Source organism: Eurosta solidaginis, chromosome 5 (assembly GCF_040869045.1).
Source record: "Eurosta solidaginis isolate ZX-2024a chromosome 5, ASM4086904v1, whole genome shotgun sequence".
Lineage (NCBI taxonomy): Eukaryota > Metazoa > Arthropoda > Insecta > Diptera > Tephritidae > Eurosta > Eurosta solidaginis.
Genome location: NC_090323.1, coordinates 18583377 through 18597438, shown reverse-complemented (window position 1 = coordinate 18597438; position 14062 = coordinate 18583377). Strand labels below are relative to the sequence as shown.

Sequence of the window (14062 nt, the reverse complement as noted above, 5' to 3'; positions counted from 1 at the left end):
TGTTTTTTAATCTGGTTATTGCTATTCTGACGTCGTCATTATCGGGTGGAGAACAATAATTTCATCATCATCGATTGCGTGCTCGGGTTCACCATTCCTGGGCGCTACATTGCTGTTTCCATTGAGGATGGCAGATAAGTATTTCCTCCATAATCTAAGTACTTTCGGGACACCGGTTACAAAGTCGCCGTTTTCGTACTTATAAGTGTTTGCCCCGGACCTAAAACATTCCGCCTGTCGTCGAATTTTTGGTGAAAATAGCTGGCGTTATTCCTATTGGCCAGCAGTTCAAGCTCCTTGTACTCACGTCTTTCTGTTTCTTTTTTTTCTGTAAAGGCGTTTCGCTTCAATTTGAAAATCGTGCCGCCTCAGAGATTGATGTTGCAAGATGTGTTTGTAAAATGCGCTCAAATGCGATTGACGCTGATGGAATCCTGGCAAAATTTCTAAGCGCTACGTGACTAAACCGATTATTGTGAATATCAAAATTTCATTTTCTTTGAAGAGATATACGCAAATCGACAGTAGTTATCGATCAACCGATTAACCCAAATTTGAAATTTTGCTTGGTTCAAGAGATATACGCAATAATCGATTTAGTCGTCAGTCGATAAGCCGGACATCTCACATGGCGCCTGAACCGTTAATGATACATCCTGAAAGATATTGTGGATCAATCTACAAGTAGGTGCTATATCATGTCAACAAAGTTCTGGAAATCTTGCTTGGTTCCAGAGATATAGGACAATTTAGGTGCTGGGTCATTTGTGTACCAATTAACTCCAATTTTTGCCATGACGAGTGTGGTGTAATATGTACCAGTGTGAGAACTGATTTACTAAGTGGTTCATTTCCTGATGTGATGTGATCTATTTACTCTGCTACGTATCATGTTCGCTTATAGAATTTACGACATTGGTTTTATCTTACTTTAATGCGTCCCACTATGGTTTGGACATCAAGTTTTTTTATTCAGTTCTTAAATGTTTGTATAATAAAATCAGATCACATCGCCCCTAGTTGTTCTTATGACACCAAATCATATCACACCAAAGTTCATGCGATATAGCATTTGCAGAAAAAAGGTACATTTCGGTTCGGTTATTTTCGCAATTGTACTTTCACTTACCAAATACGACGGCAAATATACTTCCGAGATAGTCGGGATAGTAGAAAAAAAATCATGCAAGGTTTTCAATTAAAAACACAATAATTTTAAAAGTTCTAGCACGACTTGGTTTTATCTAAAATATTTTTTTTATTTATGGGCTGTCCTTTGGTAGTCTGCTAAATAAACTTAGGTAGAAAAAACTTATACATAATTCACTTTATAAACATTAATAGTTTGTATTATTTTAAATTTGTTTTGTTGTGGTTGGGTTCGCGAAGTTTTACACAATAAATGAATATGGTTATTATGCAATTACAAATACTTATTTTGTGCTTAAATATACATTTATATTTATATATATATATAGATTCGTTTAATTTAAATGTATGTATATGACTAATCAGTAATGTACTATGAATGAGTGTGTGTGTTTGTATGTATGTGTATGTGTGATGTAAACTTATAAAATATTCACTTGCTTTTTTATATATATAAATATTAATTAATGTAAATGTATCTTAAATTATTAACACTCAGAAGACGCAGTTTCTGTCGACAATTTGTGCAAATCTGCGTAGTTGGCTATGGCGCGATGTAGGAACTCGTATTGTGCCTGTGACATTACCAAAAAGCATACGTTAAAAGAAAAATTCATTTTCAAAATTCAAATTAGATACACTTACAAATGAATTTAATAGCCTTGGCCGCTGAGATCGTATTTTTCTAGCTGTAGAACAAATATCAATGTTCTTCTCGGTACGCAATTGCTGCACTAATATGCACATTGTCACGAATATTGAGCTCCTGTCTGTGCCCAAACTGTAAAAAATAAAAATATACATCTATCTATATATATATAAAATTCAAATTATGTATGTAGGTATAGATCGGGTTGCGTGCTAAACGGATCGACCGATCACAACCAAATTTGCACAACCCACTTGAAACCTTCCAGAGAATGTCATAGGCTAAAAATAATTTCCATATATAAAAGGGGCGTGGCACCTGCCATACAAATGGAATTTTTGATACTGCATAACTCTGAATGTATTCATGCTAGAACATTGAAATTCAGTAAGGAGTTATAGGAGGTCAATGCCTAATACCACCAAGAAAATATAGGGGTGAGGGAGAAGGGGGCGTGGCACCTCCCATACAAATGGAATATATCACACCTTATATCTCTGGATGTAGTAATGGTAGGATAATAAAAATTGGTAAGGAGCTATATGACGTTAAGTTCTAACACCTCCAGTAAAATGTAGAATTGTGGAAAAGCAGGCGTGGCACCTTCCCTACAAATGGGAAGTTTTGAGAACTATGGCTGCCGTACAAACTTGCGTTTTTTAACAGCTAAAGTTTAACTACAGACTTGAGTTTGGCTGTTATTCCGTTTGGACGTTTAGTAATCTGCCGCCGTTAAAATTTTTTGTTAATTTCAGTCTGTCTACATCTTCTATATCTATATAAAATTCAAACAAACGATACTACTTATCAATCCATTGACACAGTCGTGGATGAATCGCAAGCTGTGCATTGTCCGGTTGAGTTTCTTAACTCCTTGGAGCGACCACGAATTCCTTCTCATCGATTGGTCCTTAAAAAAGGGTGCATAATATTATGCTTCGTAATTTGGATCCTCCGCGCTTATGTAATGCGACAAAGTTTATCATAAAAAAATGTCCAATGTCATTGAAGCAATGATTTGATCGGGAAATTTCGAAAACAACAAAGTTTTCATACCAAGGATTCAATTAATACCGACAGATATGCCTTTAAATTTCAAACGCCTCAAATTTCCTATTAGGTTGGCTTTCACAATGCTATCAATAAAGCTCAAGGACAGTCATTAGCTGTAGTAGGAGTCAATCTTACCAACTCATGTTTAACCCATGGCCAATTATAGGTAGCCTACTCCAGAGTTGGCTCATCAAAAAATCTTTTTATTTATACTCCAAATAATTTACAAAAAATATTGTATATCCTATGGTTTCAGCAGTACCTAAATTCGCAAATACACATCCTTAAAATGACTTTAAAATTTATGTTATTTATTTTGCATATTTTTATAGAAACGTGGGGTGGAACTCACGGGAATAAGCTAGTAACATATTTATTTATTTATTTATTTATTTGTTAGTCTACAAATTTTACAATCAATCAGACTAAATATGAATGAATGAATGAATATAAATGCGGATTACAGTGTAAAATTAACAAGCATACATAGTGAGCAAAATTATATTATAAAATATGTATATACATATATTATTGAATCAGTTGTCGGGATGGACTGTGATGCCGAGCAACGGAATTGATTATCAGTGCTGTCGGAATGGACGTGATTTCGAGCAGCTGATGTATATTTAACACACAATAGTAGGGCTGCGATGTGTGGGAGGTTGGAAAGGACGTGATTCCAAGCCAACCGCCCAAAGTAACTATTGATTATTAGTGCTGTCGGAACGGACGTGATTTACAGCAGCTAATGTATATTTAACACACAATGAGTAGGGCTGTGATGTGTGGGAGATTGGAAAGGACGTGATTCCAAGCCACCCGCGCATAAGTAACTATTGATTATTATCCGATCGTTATACTTCATTACAGAAGGAAACCCTTTAATTTTTCTTTTAGAGTTGACGAAGGAATAAAATGTTTTTGGATTGGAAGAGATCCGATGCTTAATCTTCATCAGATAATTCTTATAGCATCTTATCTGTACTTAAGGCGCAAGATGGAGTATGCAGCATAGTCACTATTAGAGCCAGATAATTTGAAACGCTTGAAGAAGCGTGTTTTTGTTTTTTAGATAATTAAGTTCTCTAGAGATCCAAGCAGTAGCTGGAGATGCTGAGGAGGTTTTGGAAAAAGGCACACATTTGAGGAATATCGCATGTAAAACGTTGGTGAAATGGACGGAGCTCGCTTCAATATCTCCGTCGTACTCAGGCCACTTTATTTTAGAGACTTCGTCGATTAGTAAAGACCAATTGGCCTTTCTAAACAAAAACCGGCGGGAAGACGCATTCGGATCGGTAGTATACCGCACGGGTAAGCTAAGACAATCCAGGTAAATTGAAAGTGCTGGATGTTAAACATCCTCAGGCAATACCACTGGATCACATCGAGTAACAGAACAATTCGATGTGTCGTCTGAAAAAATCAAATCAAGATATTTGCCAAATTTATTATGAATTCTGCTAAGTTGATAAAGTCTGCAAGGTCATTTAAAAACTCGTAGAATACAACATTACAAGCAGTGGGAACTAGCATTCCGTCAATAAAATTCCACGACAAAAAGGGCAGATTAAAATCGCCAGCCACTAAGACAGAATCAACAGACCTTGACATAGCAAATATAAATTTCAATAGGGAAGAATGTTTTAAGTATACAGAAATATCTGACTGGGCGGAATATAAGACGCAACAAAATATTTATAAGTAGATAAAAGTTTAACTCGCACGCAGAGGATTTCAACATCAGAAGAATCATCGAAGTACACTTCCTCAGCAGAGAACCTGGTGTGTACGGCGATTAACACTCCGCCAACTCTGTTTCGTCGATCTTTCCTAAAGATCTCATAAGAATCTGCTAATATCTCAGAGTTAAACACAGTTGGTTTCAACCATGTCTCAGTAAAAACCAAAACGTCATAACAGAGTTTATGACTACGGAGAAAAAGATCAACTAGTTTAGTATTTAGACCCCTAACATTCTGATAATAGACGTTGAGGCCATTATGAAAGGTGTCAGACAAATCTATGACTCCGCGGGAATTTCTACATCTTTTCGAAGAGAAGCATTGAAAAGTTTGCTATATTCACTTTCAATCACTCGAACTTTAAAAGCGACTCTCATTAAAGTGTTAATGTCGACATCTCTCTTTACTAACTTAAAACAAGCGACATTAGAAGCAGCAATGCCAAAGAGATGTATTTAGCAATACTCTCCTCAGTGACCGATGGCTTAAATGAGGACAAATGAATCCATTTATACCGCACAAATACATCTAACTCAGCATTGTCATTGTTACCACTAACAACACGCGATTTTTGCGTAATTTCTTTTGATGCACTCTTTCGTTGTCTGTCAGAAACATCAACAGATGCAGGGATGCACCTTAACGTTAAGCTAATCGTTTATCAAAAAATTTCCACCGTTTCCATTGAAACACTTCGAAATATTATCGATAAAGAAATTATCAAGATAAATTGTATCTCGTTTTTAACCGAAACGAAAAGCTTTCGTTAACGTTAAAAACGTTAACGAAAACGTGATACTTTATGTTTGAATTGTGCTGGCAATGCTATAGCCATGGTGAAGCCGTAAGGTGGCAACAACGAGCGCACATACACACACAAACTCTATGTAATTTGTTTGTGTAATTCGTTGGTGGTAATGTCAAAAATACTCTGAGAAATGTTCGTACTGTCAAAATTCATGAGAAAAGTTGCAATCAGCTTGGATAATGCTTTCACCTTTAATGACTCCGCCATCAATCAGCTTTGCCAGCATAGTTTGAAATTAATAATCAACATAAACGATTTGATTTCGTTTTGATATGGCAGAAAACGAAACGAAATCATTTCGTTAATTTGACGATCTTAACGTTAATAAACGAAACGAAATGACTTCGTTTCGTTTATTAACGTTGATTATCGTAACGAAATGATATCGTTTCGTTGGTTAAGCATGCCTGAACAGATGGCACATTTGCATTAACTGCGCTAGCTGCAGCATCTGCATACGATACAGTCCCAGCAGAGCGCGACACTGCACTAGTATTTTTCACATTGTTGACAACCATTTGAGCATCAGACTTATTGGAATTATCAGAAGGCACATTTGAATTATTTTTATGATTGTTAGCTTTAGTTGATTTAGATGTGGATGCAGTAGATTTAGTTTTAGATGTAGAATTGGAACTAATTGATGTTGATGTATTTCCAGATGTAGATGTAGTTTTAGACGAATGAGAGACTTTAGAAGATGAGGCGTTTTTAGATGTAGTTGTAGATGTAGATGCAGGCGAAGTAGAAGTTGTCTTTGTAGTAGAACTAGTAGAGAGAATATTCGATGTTTGCGGCTGAGTAATAATAGCAGCAGGTATAGATGTAAGAGTAGTAGTAGGTGCAGGTGATGAAGCATTAGCTCTCAGATTATCGATAGGGGAATTAGAGAACTCCGTGCCAAGCGGGGTAGCGGGAAAATCCATTAGGTTGTTTGTATTAAGTTGTTGTTATAGGATGCCATGGGGAGAGCAGAAATAAATAGCGCACTATTTCTGACATTCGGACAACCATATGACTCAGCAACATTTAAGTTGTTGTTGGATGACTTCAAAGAGTCCATTATATGATTTTTTAAATCATCGAATTTTTTAGACACAGCATTAGAAATTATGTCAAAACCTTGTTTTTGAGCCACAAGAATAGCGTTCAAAATATTAGATAGCTTGTCCGGCATGTTCACACACTTTTCACACAAGTAAAACAAATGAGGGTTAGCCTTGATTAGCTTTACTTCATAGTCCGATATACCCTCACTACAGGCTCTGTGGAAAATCCTCTTGCCGAACCCATTACACGGCACTAGACTATTGTCACCAGTTCTGGAAAATTGTTTATTACACTTTCCACAAAATTCATCTATTTTGGCAATTTAAAGTAAAAGAAAATATAAGAATACGTGAAAATATGAGAGCGATTAAAAACACGTCCGTACGCGGCGCGAGAACAAATAAAACATAAAAAAATTGATTTTTAATTTACCTGCAATGTACAGTCAATGGCGATTTACAACCAATACTTTTATCTCGATTATGATGATTTAAAGCTTGATCGACGAGCTCTATGATACCACGACAAACTTCTGGTACCTCACCATCCACAGTTGGCCAACCATTATATTGAAACTGTGTAACTTTAATTGTATCATCAATTTTACAATTTGTTACATTAAATTCACGACGTGTATAGTATGGACAACTTTCGCTCTGCATATATTTTACAAGTATATGATCATAATGTATTTCATCATCTGCCCAATAACGTGGACATTTTCTGGCACCATCACCAATCTGATATTCAAAGTACATATTTTATATTGCTAAATAAAAATTAAGATTTTAATTTATAAAAAAAAAATACCTCGGATATCATCACGAGAGTAGTTATACTTTGTTCAGATATCATACGCCAAAAATCACCAATCGTATTTTCCATGGGATCTTGTGTAATTATAAATGCTTCTGAATTATCATAACCCTCAATAAAAGAGGCATTTATATAGGTGGAGTTATCTTTCATTGGCATGGGTGTAAGTATTACCTTAAAGGAAAACAAACGAAAATATAATAATTTATATATGCATAGTATTGATGGGAAAGAAGGCGGATAGAATCTATTAAATATCAGCTCATACCCGATTACGATCGTAAGGTATGACTAGCTCACTACGATTTTTCGACATATTTTCCTCATTGCTGCCAACCGCCGAGGATTTTGCAGTCTCATCAGTTATAGCAAGAAGTTTCTAAAATAAAAATAAAAAACAAGCAAAAAAAATAATTCCTTAAAATAAAATGCTAATTTTGATTGTGTAAACACTTTACCTCAAACTCAATTTCCAATTTGCTTTTATCCTTGCCATCGTTTAACTTCTGTTTTAAGTTATCAATTTTACTGGATAACAAAATTGCCGACAGCTCTGTATTGCCGAATTGTGCGATATCAAGCAAAGAGCGATAGAGAAAAATGTATTGTTTCTGAAAAATTAAGATAATGTAATTCTTAAAGGATTTTCCTAAAAAGTTGCTCTTTGAAAACCAAAACAAAAAAATTTGAAAATTTTGTAAGTATATTAATAAAAATGCTCACCAATGATTGTACAAGGAAATTACGTTGATGGCGCAAATCACAAACCGTATTAAATATCGATACTTGATCTTCCTCCTCCAATTGTTGTATAAGCGAATCTAATGCTACAAGCGTGCCAGTACGACCAACACCAGCGCTGCAATGTACTAATATGGGACCACGTTGCACCGAATAGACCGCATTTATTTGTCGCACAAATTTTATAATGCCATGTGGATGCTCGGGTGCCATGAAATCTTTCCACACTAAATAATGATATTGCGTAATTTGCCGGCGTTCGTCATCATCCTCATTCCCGCCAGCTGTCGCTGAGTTACGCCGTGTAACATCCAAATTGCGTACCAAATAATCTCCCAACTTCTTTTCTGCAACAAATTTAACTGCAATCTCGCCAAATTGTTTTGCATCAGCTATCTTTTCTGGCCAATATTTTGCACATTTCGATTTATTATATTCTTCTAAATTTGTTAACATTACTATAATCTCTAGATGTTGCTCCCAAATCATGCGCCAAAAATCATTCACTGTACTCTCCATTGGACCTTGAGCACAAATGAATTTCTTACGTTCCTTATATCCTATAACAAAATTAGCATTTATATAATCCGAGCCTTGTATGCCATTCAATTGTGATAATTTAACACGCGTCTGATCATATGCTTTTATATCGGGATATCGATTTTTTGATGCATTCTCTTTCATATCAGAGTTTTTAGTTGTACGATCACTAAAACGATTCGGTAACATTTCATATTCGCGCAGAAAACCATAATCAGTATCTTTGTGACGATTACGGTAAGCCATACATAAATCAGCTTTGTGTATGGGACCAATATCGGATGCCTTTCCATTGCCTGAGCCAATAAAGTGTCGATGATTTGGAGTACGGCCACGAAATAGGGCCCGACTAAGTAGTAGCAAGAAGACAAATATGTATCATTATATAAATATGTAATACTTTTCTTCACATACCTTAAAGAGTCTCTTAAGCTAATCTCTTCACCAGGCACCGTATTTTTGGTGTTGTAATGATGTAAGAAGCATGTGGCCACAATGAGCACCAACACAATACCAATAAGTACGGCAAGTGCTTGTATAACAATATTAAGCACCACTGATAAATCTTGTTCGGCTTGGAAGTTTTCTGGAACAGTACCAGGTGTGATTATTTCAAAATAGCTACTGTATACAGTAAGTACAACATCGCCATCGCGTACTATAATGAAGGAATATAAAAAAAATAGTTTTTAGAATAAAATTTCAAAAGTGCATAAGCCATTCAAATGTATCTGAGCTTAATATTTACTTCTTGACAAAAAAAAAAATTATTATAATGAAGTAAAATAATTTTTGAAAAAGTTTATACTTTCTATTTGGTCTAATTACCTATAACTTCCAAAAATCCAGTATAATTGCTATTCATATCGATTTCACCATCAAAAATTTCATCCGACGACAGTTGATAACTCGGCACTGCATTTGTATGCGATTCATTTTCATTAACCATTAAATTATCGAAACTTATCTCGCTATTAACACCAGCAACAACTTTTGGATTGCGTCTTCTACGTCGACGTCTTTTTTTATCTAAAATTTTTGATGCAGCCTCTGTAAGATTGCTTTGCTTTAGTTGTTCCCGCTGCGACAATTCAGGCGGTGTCTTGACTAAAGTAGGCGTTGAAACTAAAATATTCGAACGATCTTTAATTACAACTTTTCCACTAGAATAATGTGTACTCACCAACAGCATTCTCTGCGGCTGGTGCTAACACGTCTGCTTTTGTTGTTGTCACTAATTCCTGACGTGGTTGTATGCGCAAAAATGGACGGCCACGTAAGCAATGACGGCAAGCTTTATCCGCTTCAGCCGCGCTAATACCTTGATGTTCAAAAAATCGCTTACCATCGCCCAAAAATATTTCCGAACGAAAATATTCATCTGAAAACATTTCAGCCAAATAAGCACCACCTTCTGTATTATTTGGTGCATGCACCTCTTGATAGGTTGAAATGTTTAGCTTTTCCGGTGAAACTAATTCATTTCTATTATTACCCATGCGCACTAGGTAGAGGCGATAGCAGCAAATCGGACCATTACGTTCGCTTATGCGTGGTACAAAAAGCTTAAATACACACCTATCATCAGGCGTTTTTATTTTAGTCCACATTATACGACTAATAGCATCTGGCACAGCAATAGGCATTGCACATTGTGCAGTAGCAGGCACACCAACTTTGCGATGCCGTGTAATTGCCGATACTGTGACAGTATAATTTGTATTTGGATTAACACCATTGTAGATGGTGCTATGATGTGGATCGTCTACTCGTCTTATTTTGGGCCCCCATGTTTCATTACGTAGCTTACCATCAAGCTTATATGTAGAATAACCATCTAATTGTATATGATATGAAACTACTTTACCATTTGGTATTTTAGGCATATGCCAACGCACCGCAATAGAATGACGTGTATTATTTCTATGATCACATGATATATAAAGATCGGTAGGTTCACTAGCGACACCATCCATTGTGGTGCCATTCACTATCTCCGACCAAGGACCACATTGTTTCGTGAGATCACTACACGCGCGAACTTTAAATTCATATTCAGTGGCGGTTTTTAAATTATCAAACATATATGGCAAATTTCTGGAATTTTGTTGATACACAGTCTCTTCAACAATACGTGGTGTTTCACCTGCTTCAGCAACAACTAATTCATAATATTGTATGTATGGCATTATATCAATTGGTGGTGCATCCCAACCAATTGTTATAGTGGATGGCGTACTACCTGTTGTACCAACTTTGGGTATAAATATTGGATCCTTTTCTAATGTACGTATAGGTGATGGATATTGAAATGGTGCGCCATTACCAATACTATTCTTAGCTGTTATACGTAGCGTGTAACTTGTATTCGGTTGGAATTTTTCCAACACATATGAGGTATTACGTCCACCAATTATATGATTATAATATTTTAACGTTGTAGAACCTTCTTCTTTATACTGTATAAAAAATTTTTGTACCGGATCATTTCCATCATTAACAGTCCAATTTAAATATATTTTATCAGCGCCTACAGCTTTTACATAATCTATGCTTACTTGTGGCACATCCATGACTAATACGGCCATATCCTTTTTCATTACAATTGTGCCAAATGTATTGTATGCTACACAACTATATGTGCCATTCTCTTTTTTATAGACTTCAGTTAAACTCAGTGTATGATTAACATATGTTGAGTTTATTAAACTGAGATTCGAGGCTTTGTCTAAAAATTCAACAGCGGAATTTTCATCTTTAAGCCATTTTAATTGTCTATAAAATGTTTCGTTGTGTGGAAACACTTCTATTAGACAATAGAGTTCTACAGCATGCCCAATTCTTTGTTTCACCTTCTCTTCGCTGCTTGCAACAATGCGCGGTGTTTGTAATACTTGTACAGTAAAGCTTGCTACGCTCTCATTACGTGTTGGTTCGCATGAATAAAGACCGGCATCGGCATATTGTGCGTCGGTTATAAATAATGCATTTTCGTAATTGTGTTTCCGCGTTTCATCCTCGATTTCATTGATAGTTTCGATAATAGACGGCTTGGTGTATGTTGTGATTATTCTGAGGAAGAGAATAAGAACAATTCAAAATTTATTTGATGATTAAGATTCCTATGGTTTGGGTTCTACACATGATGAGTCCGAATTTCAGATTCACAAAGCTCATGCAACCCCGATTATAACTCACTAGGGTGACGGAAAATCGTTTTTTTTAAAGGGGTCAACCCTCGGCAATGGTTTGACAAATAATCAGAGTGCACTTCTGCCACAAAAACTTCTCCGCGAAAGTTCATCTGTGCTGAAGTGCTGAACATGCTTCCGATTCAACTTAAATTATGGTTCCATTTAATGTGTAAAGTAGTAAAACTGAAAGAGAAGCTCTGCCTAAATTCCTCTGTATTATTTTTCAAGTTATAACGACAGTTATCTGAGTTGGTCAAAGCTACAAAACAATTTTTTTGTGAGCCAGTGTAACTGTTCGTGATTTTATGTAAGAAAAATACCAATAACAATTTAACTTTACTTAGCATTAAAATAACTTGGCAAAAAAAAAAAAGCACACCTATATATAACCCAACATAACATACACTTCATAGTATAATATGACTTAAAATAACATATTTAGACAACACAATTGACCCAAAACACAACAGAACAAAGCTAAACATAACTTAACATTTTTTTATTTATTTATTTGTTTGTTAAAGTCAACACAGACACAAAGCGGTCGACTACTGGATATAAGACACAATACATATAACAATGAAGAAAACATAGCATCATAACATAAGAAAACATAACTTCAGCGTGGTTAGTTATTACGTTACCTAGTTGACTAGAGAGATTTTAAGAGTTTTTTTAATCTTCGACGCTAGGGCTTAAGCTGTCCGAAAGTAGTGAAAATTGTGTCAAAAAAGAAGATTTTGGGTCGTGTGAATGAATAGTATAAACCTTTAATTATATAGCTTTAACATAAATATTGAAGTTTTTTTAAATACAAATATGCCAAATATCTGAAATCTATAAGAGAAAACTTTAAACTATATATATTTTTATATTATTTCTTGTTTTATATAGCGTTGAGTTCAGAAAATTTTCCTTTTTACAGCTCCTGAAAAGCTCTTAGCAAATTCATTAACATTCTCAAAATATCCACAAAACACTCTAATAAGAACCTGAAGAAGGGAAATATAGCTATACAATTTTAATATTTCACTAATTTCTAATTAGTATTTTTATAAATCTTATTAACTTTCGTAGGAACAAAACGCATTTTTAGTCAAGGCTGCATTTGGCACAAACACCAAATAGCACAAGTACAAATATTCATATCAAGCAAAAAAAAAAAAAAAAAAATAGCTGCACTTGCATTGAAAGCTCTGCCGGCCGAACGAAAAAAAGTTTATAATATTCTCATTCATACAAAGAAACATTCAATATAGTAATTATTCATATACGTTTATCGTACAGCCAGAATCTAAGAACTGGTTCAAAAATCCATAATAACTTATGCATATTGCAGGTTCCAATACTTTCAGAGAGAGGGCATTTAAAAACTTAGAAGAATTCTTTTGCGGAATGTATGAGAGGCAGAGTTTTTTTTGCGTGAAAATTAAAAGAAAAGTTACATATATATTTAACAAATTATATAGAATTGAAGATACCTCTTATTTTTATTCGAAATGATTTCATCGTTGTGTTTCCATGTGACATTGTTGACAAACTGTTGTGTAGTATTGCATGTTATAGTAAAATTATGGCCAACCTCAACGGCTATCAGTACTGAAAAATTAAGAAAATACAAAATATATATCATTAGTTTATTTCACAAAAGCTCTAGCTAACAGACTTTTCGGAACTGCATTTTTCACAGTTTTTGGTATATATTAAAATCATGAAAGTGTTAGCCAATAACTTAGGAGTTACGCCACTTTGAAAATCACATATCTCCTTGAGATGAATGTTAAAATAAAATGTTTTTGCTTCTACTGTGCCTTTGTGAACCAATCTAACGATATATCAATAATCATTTAAGATAAGCAATCTTATTAAACAATAATGTATATACTGTATAAAGATATTTAAAAATTATTTGGTAGGTAAGGTAGAGATTGATCAGATTAATATGTTTCCTTTATTCGTCTAAACGGAAATTTATTATTTATTCCTTATGAAACCAATTAAATTTGAGCGCTAGAATTAGTCAACAAATAGTTGTTGTAATGCTGCAGTGAGAGTGTTGCCAAATACCATACACTAATTTCTGAGGCTCGGAGGTGTATGTACCTCCGGATGTTGTTGTTGTTGTAGCGATAAGGTTTATCCCCGAAGGCTTTGGGAGTGTTATCGATGTGTTGATCCTTTGCCGGATAAGGATCCCGTACGCTCCGGTAACACAGCACCATTAAGATGCTAGCCCGACCATCTCGGGAACGATTTATAAGGCCAAATTAAACCTTCAGGCCATCCCTCCCTTCCTACCCCCAAGTTCCATGAAGAG

General features: G+C 35.1%; 1 protein-coding gene across 2 annotated transcripts in view; it reads right to left on the bottom strand.

Moving 5' to 3' along the window:
* Positions 1-1213: 1213 nt before the first annotated feature.
* Positions 1214-14062, bottom strand: part of Ptp69D (Protein tyrosine phosphatase 69D) — a 42404-nt gene continuing 29555 nt past the window's right edge. For both annotated transcript variants that reach the window (XM_067791587.1, XM_067791586.1), the window contains exons 2-12: positions 13227-13344; positions 9735-11623; positions 9380-9676; positions 8966-9209; positions 7994-8900; positions 7729-7881; positions 7539-7649; positions 7265-7444; positions 6887-7194; positions 1795-1930; positions 1214-1724 (exon numbers count right to left, since the gene is read on the bottom strand). In XM_067791587.1, coding sequence (XP_067647688.1) covers positions 1638-1724; positions 1795-1930; positions 6887-7194; positions 7265-7444; positions 7539-7649; positions 7729-7881; positions 7994-8900; positions 8966-9209; positions 9380-9676; positions 9735-11623; positions 13227-13344 — 4430 coding nt within the window. In that variant the 3' untranslated portion in view covers positions 1214-1637. The remainder of the gene's footprint in view (positions 1725-1794; positions 1931-6886; positions 7195-7264; positions 7445-7538; positions 7650-7728; positions 7882-7993; positions 8901-8965; positions 9210-9379; positions 9677-9734; positions 11624-13226; positions 13345-14062) is intronic.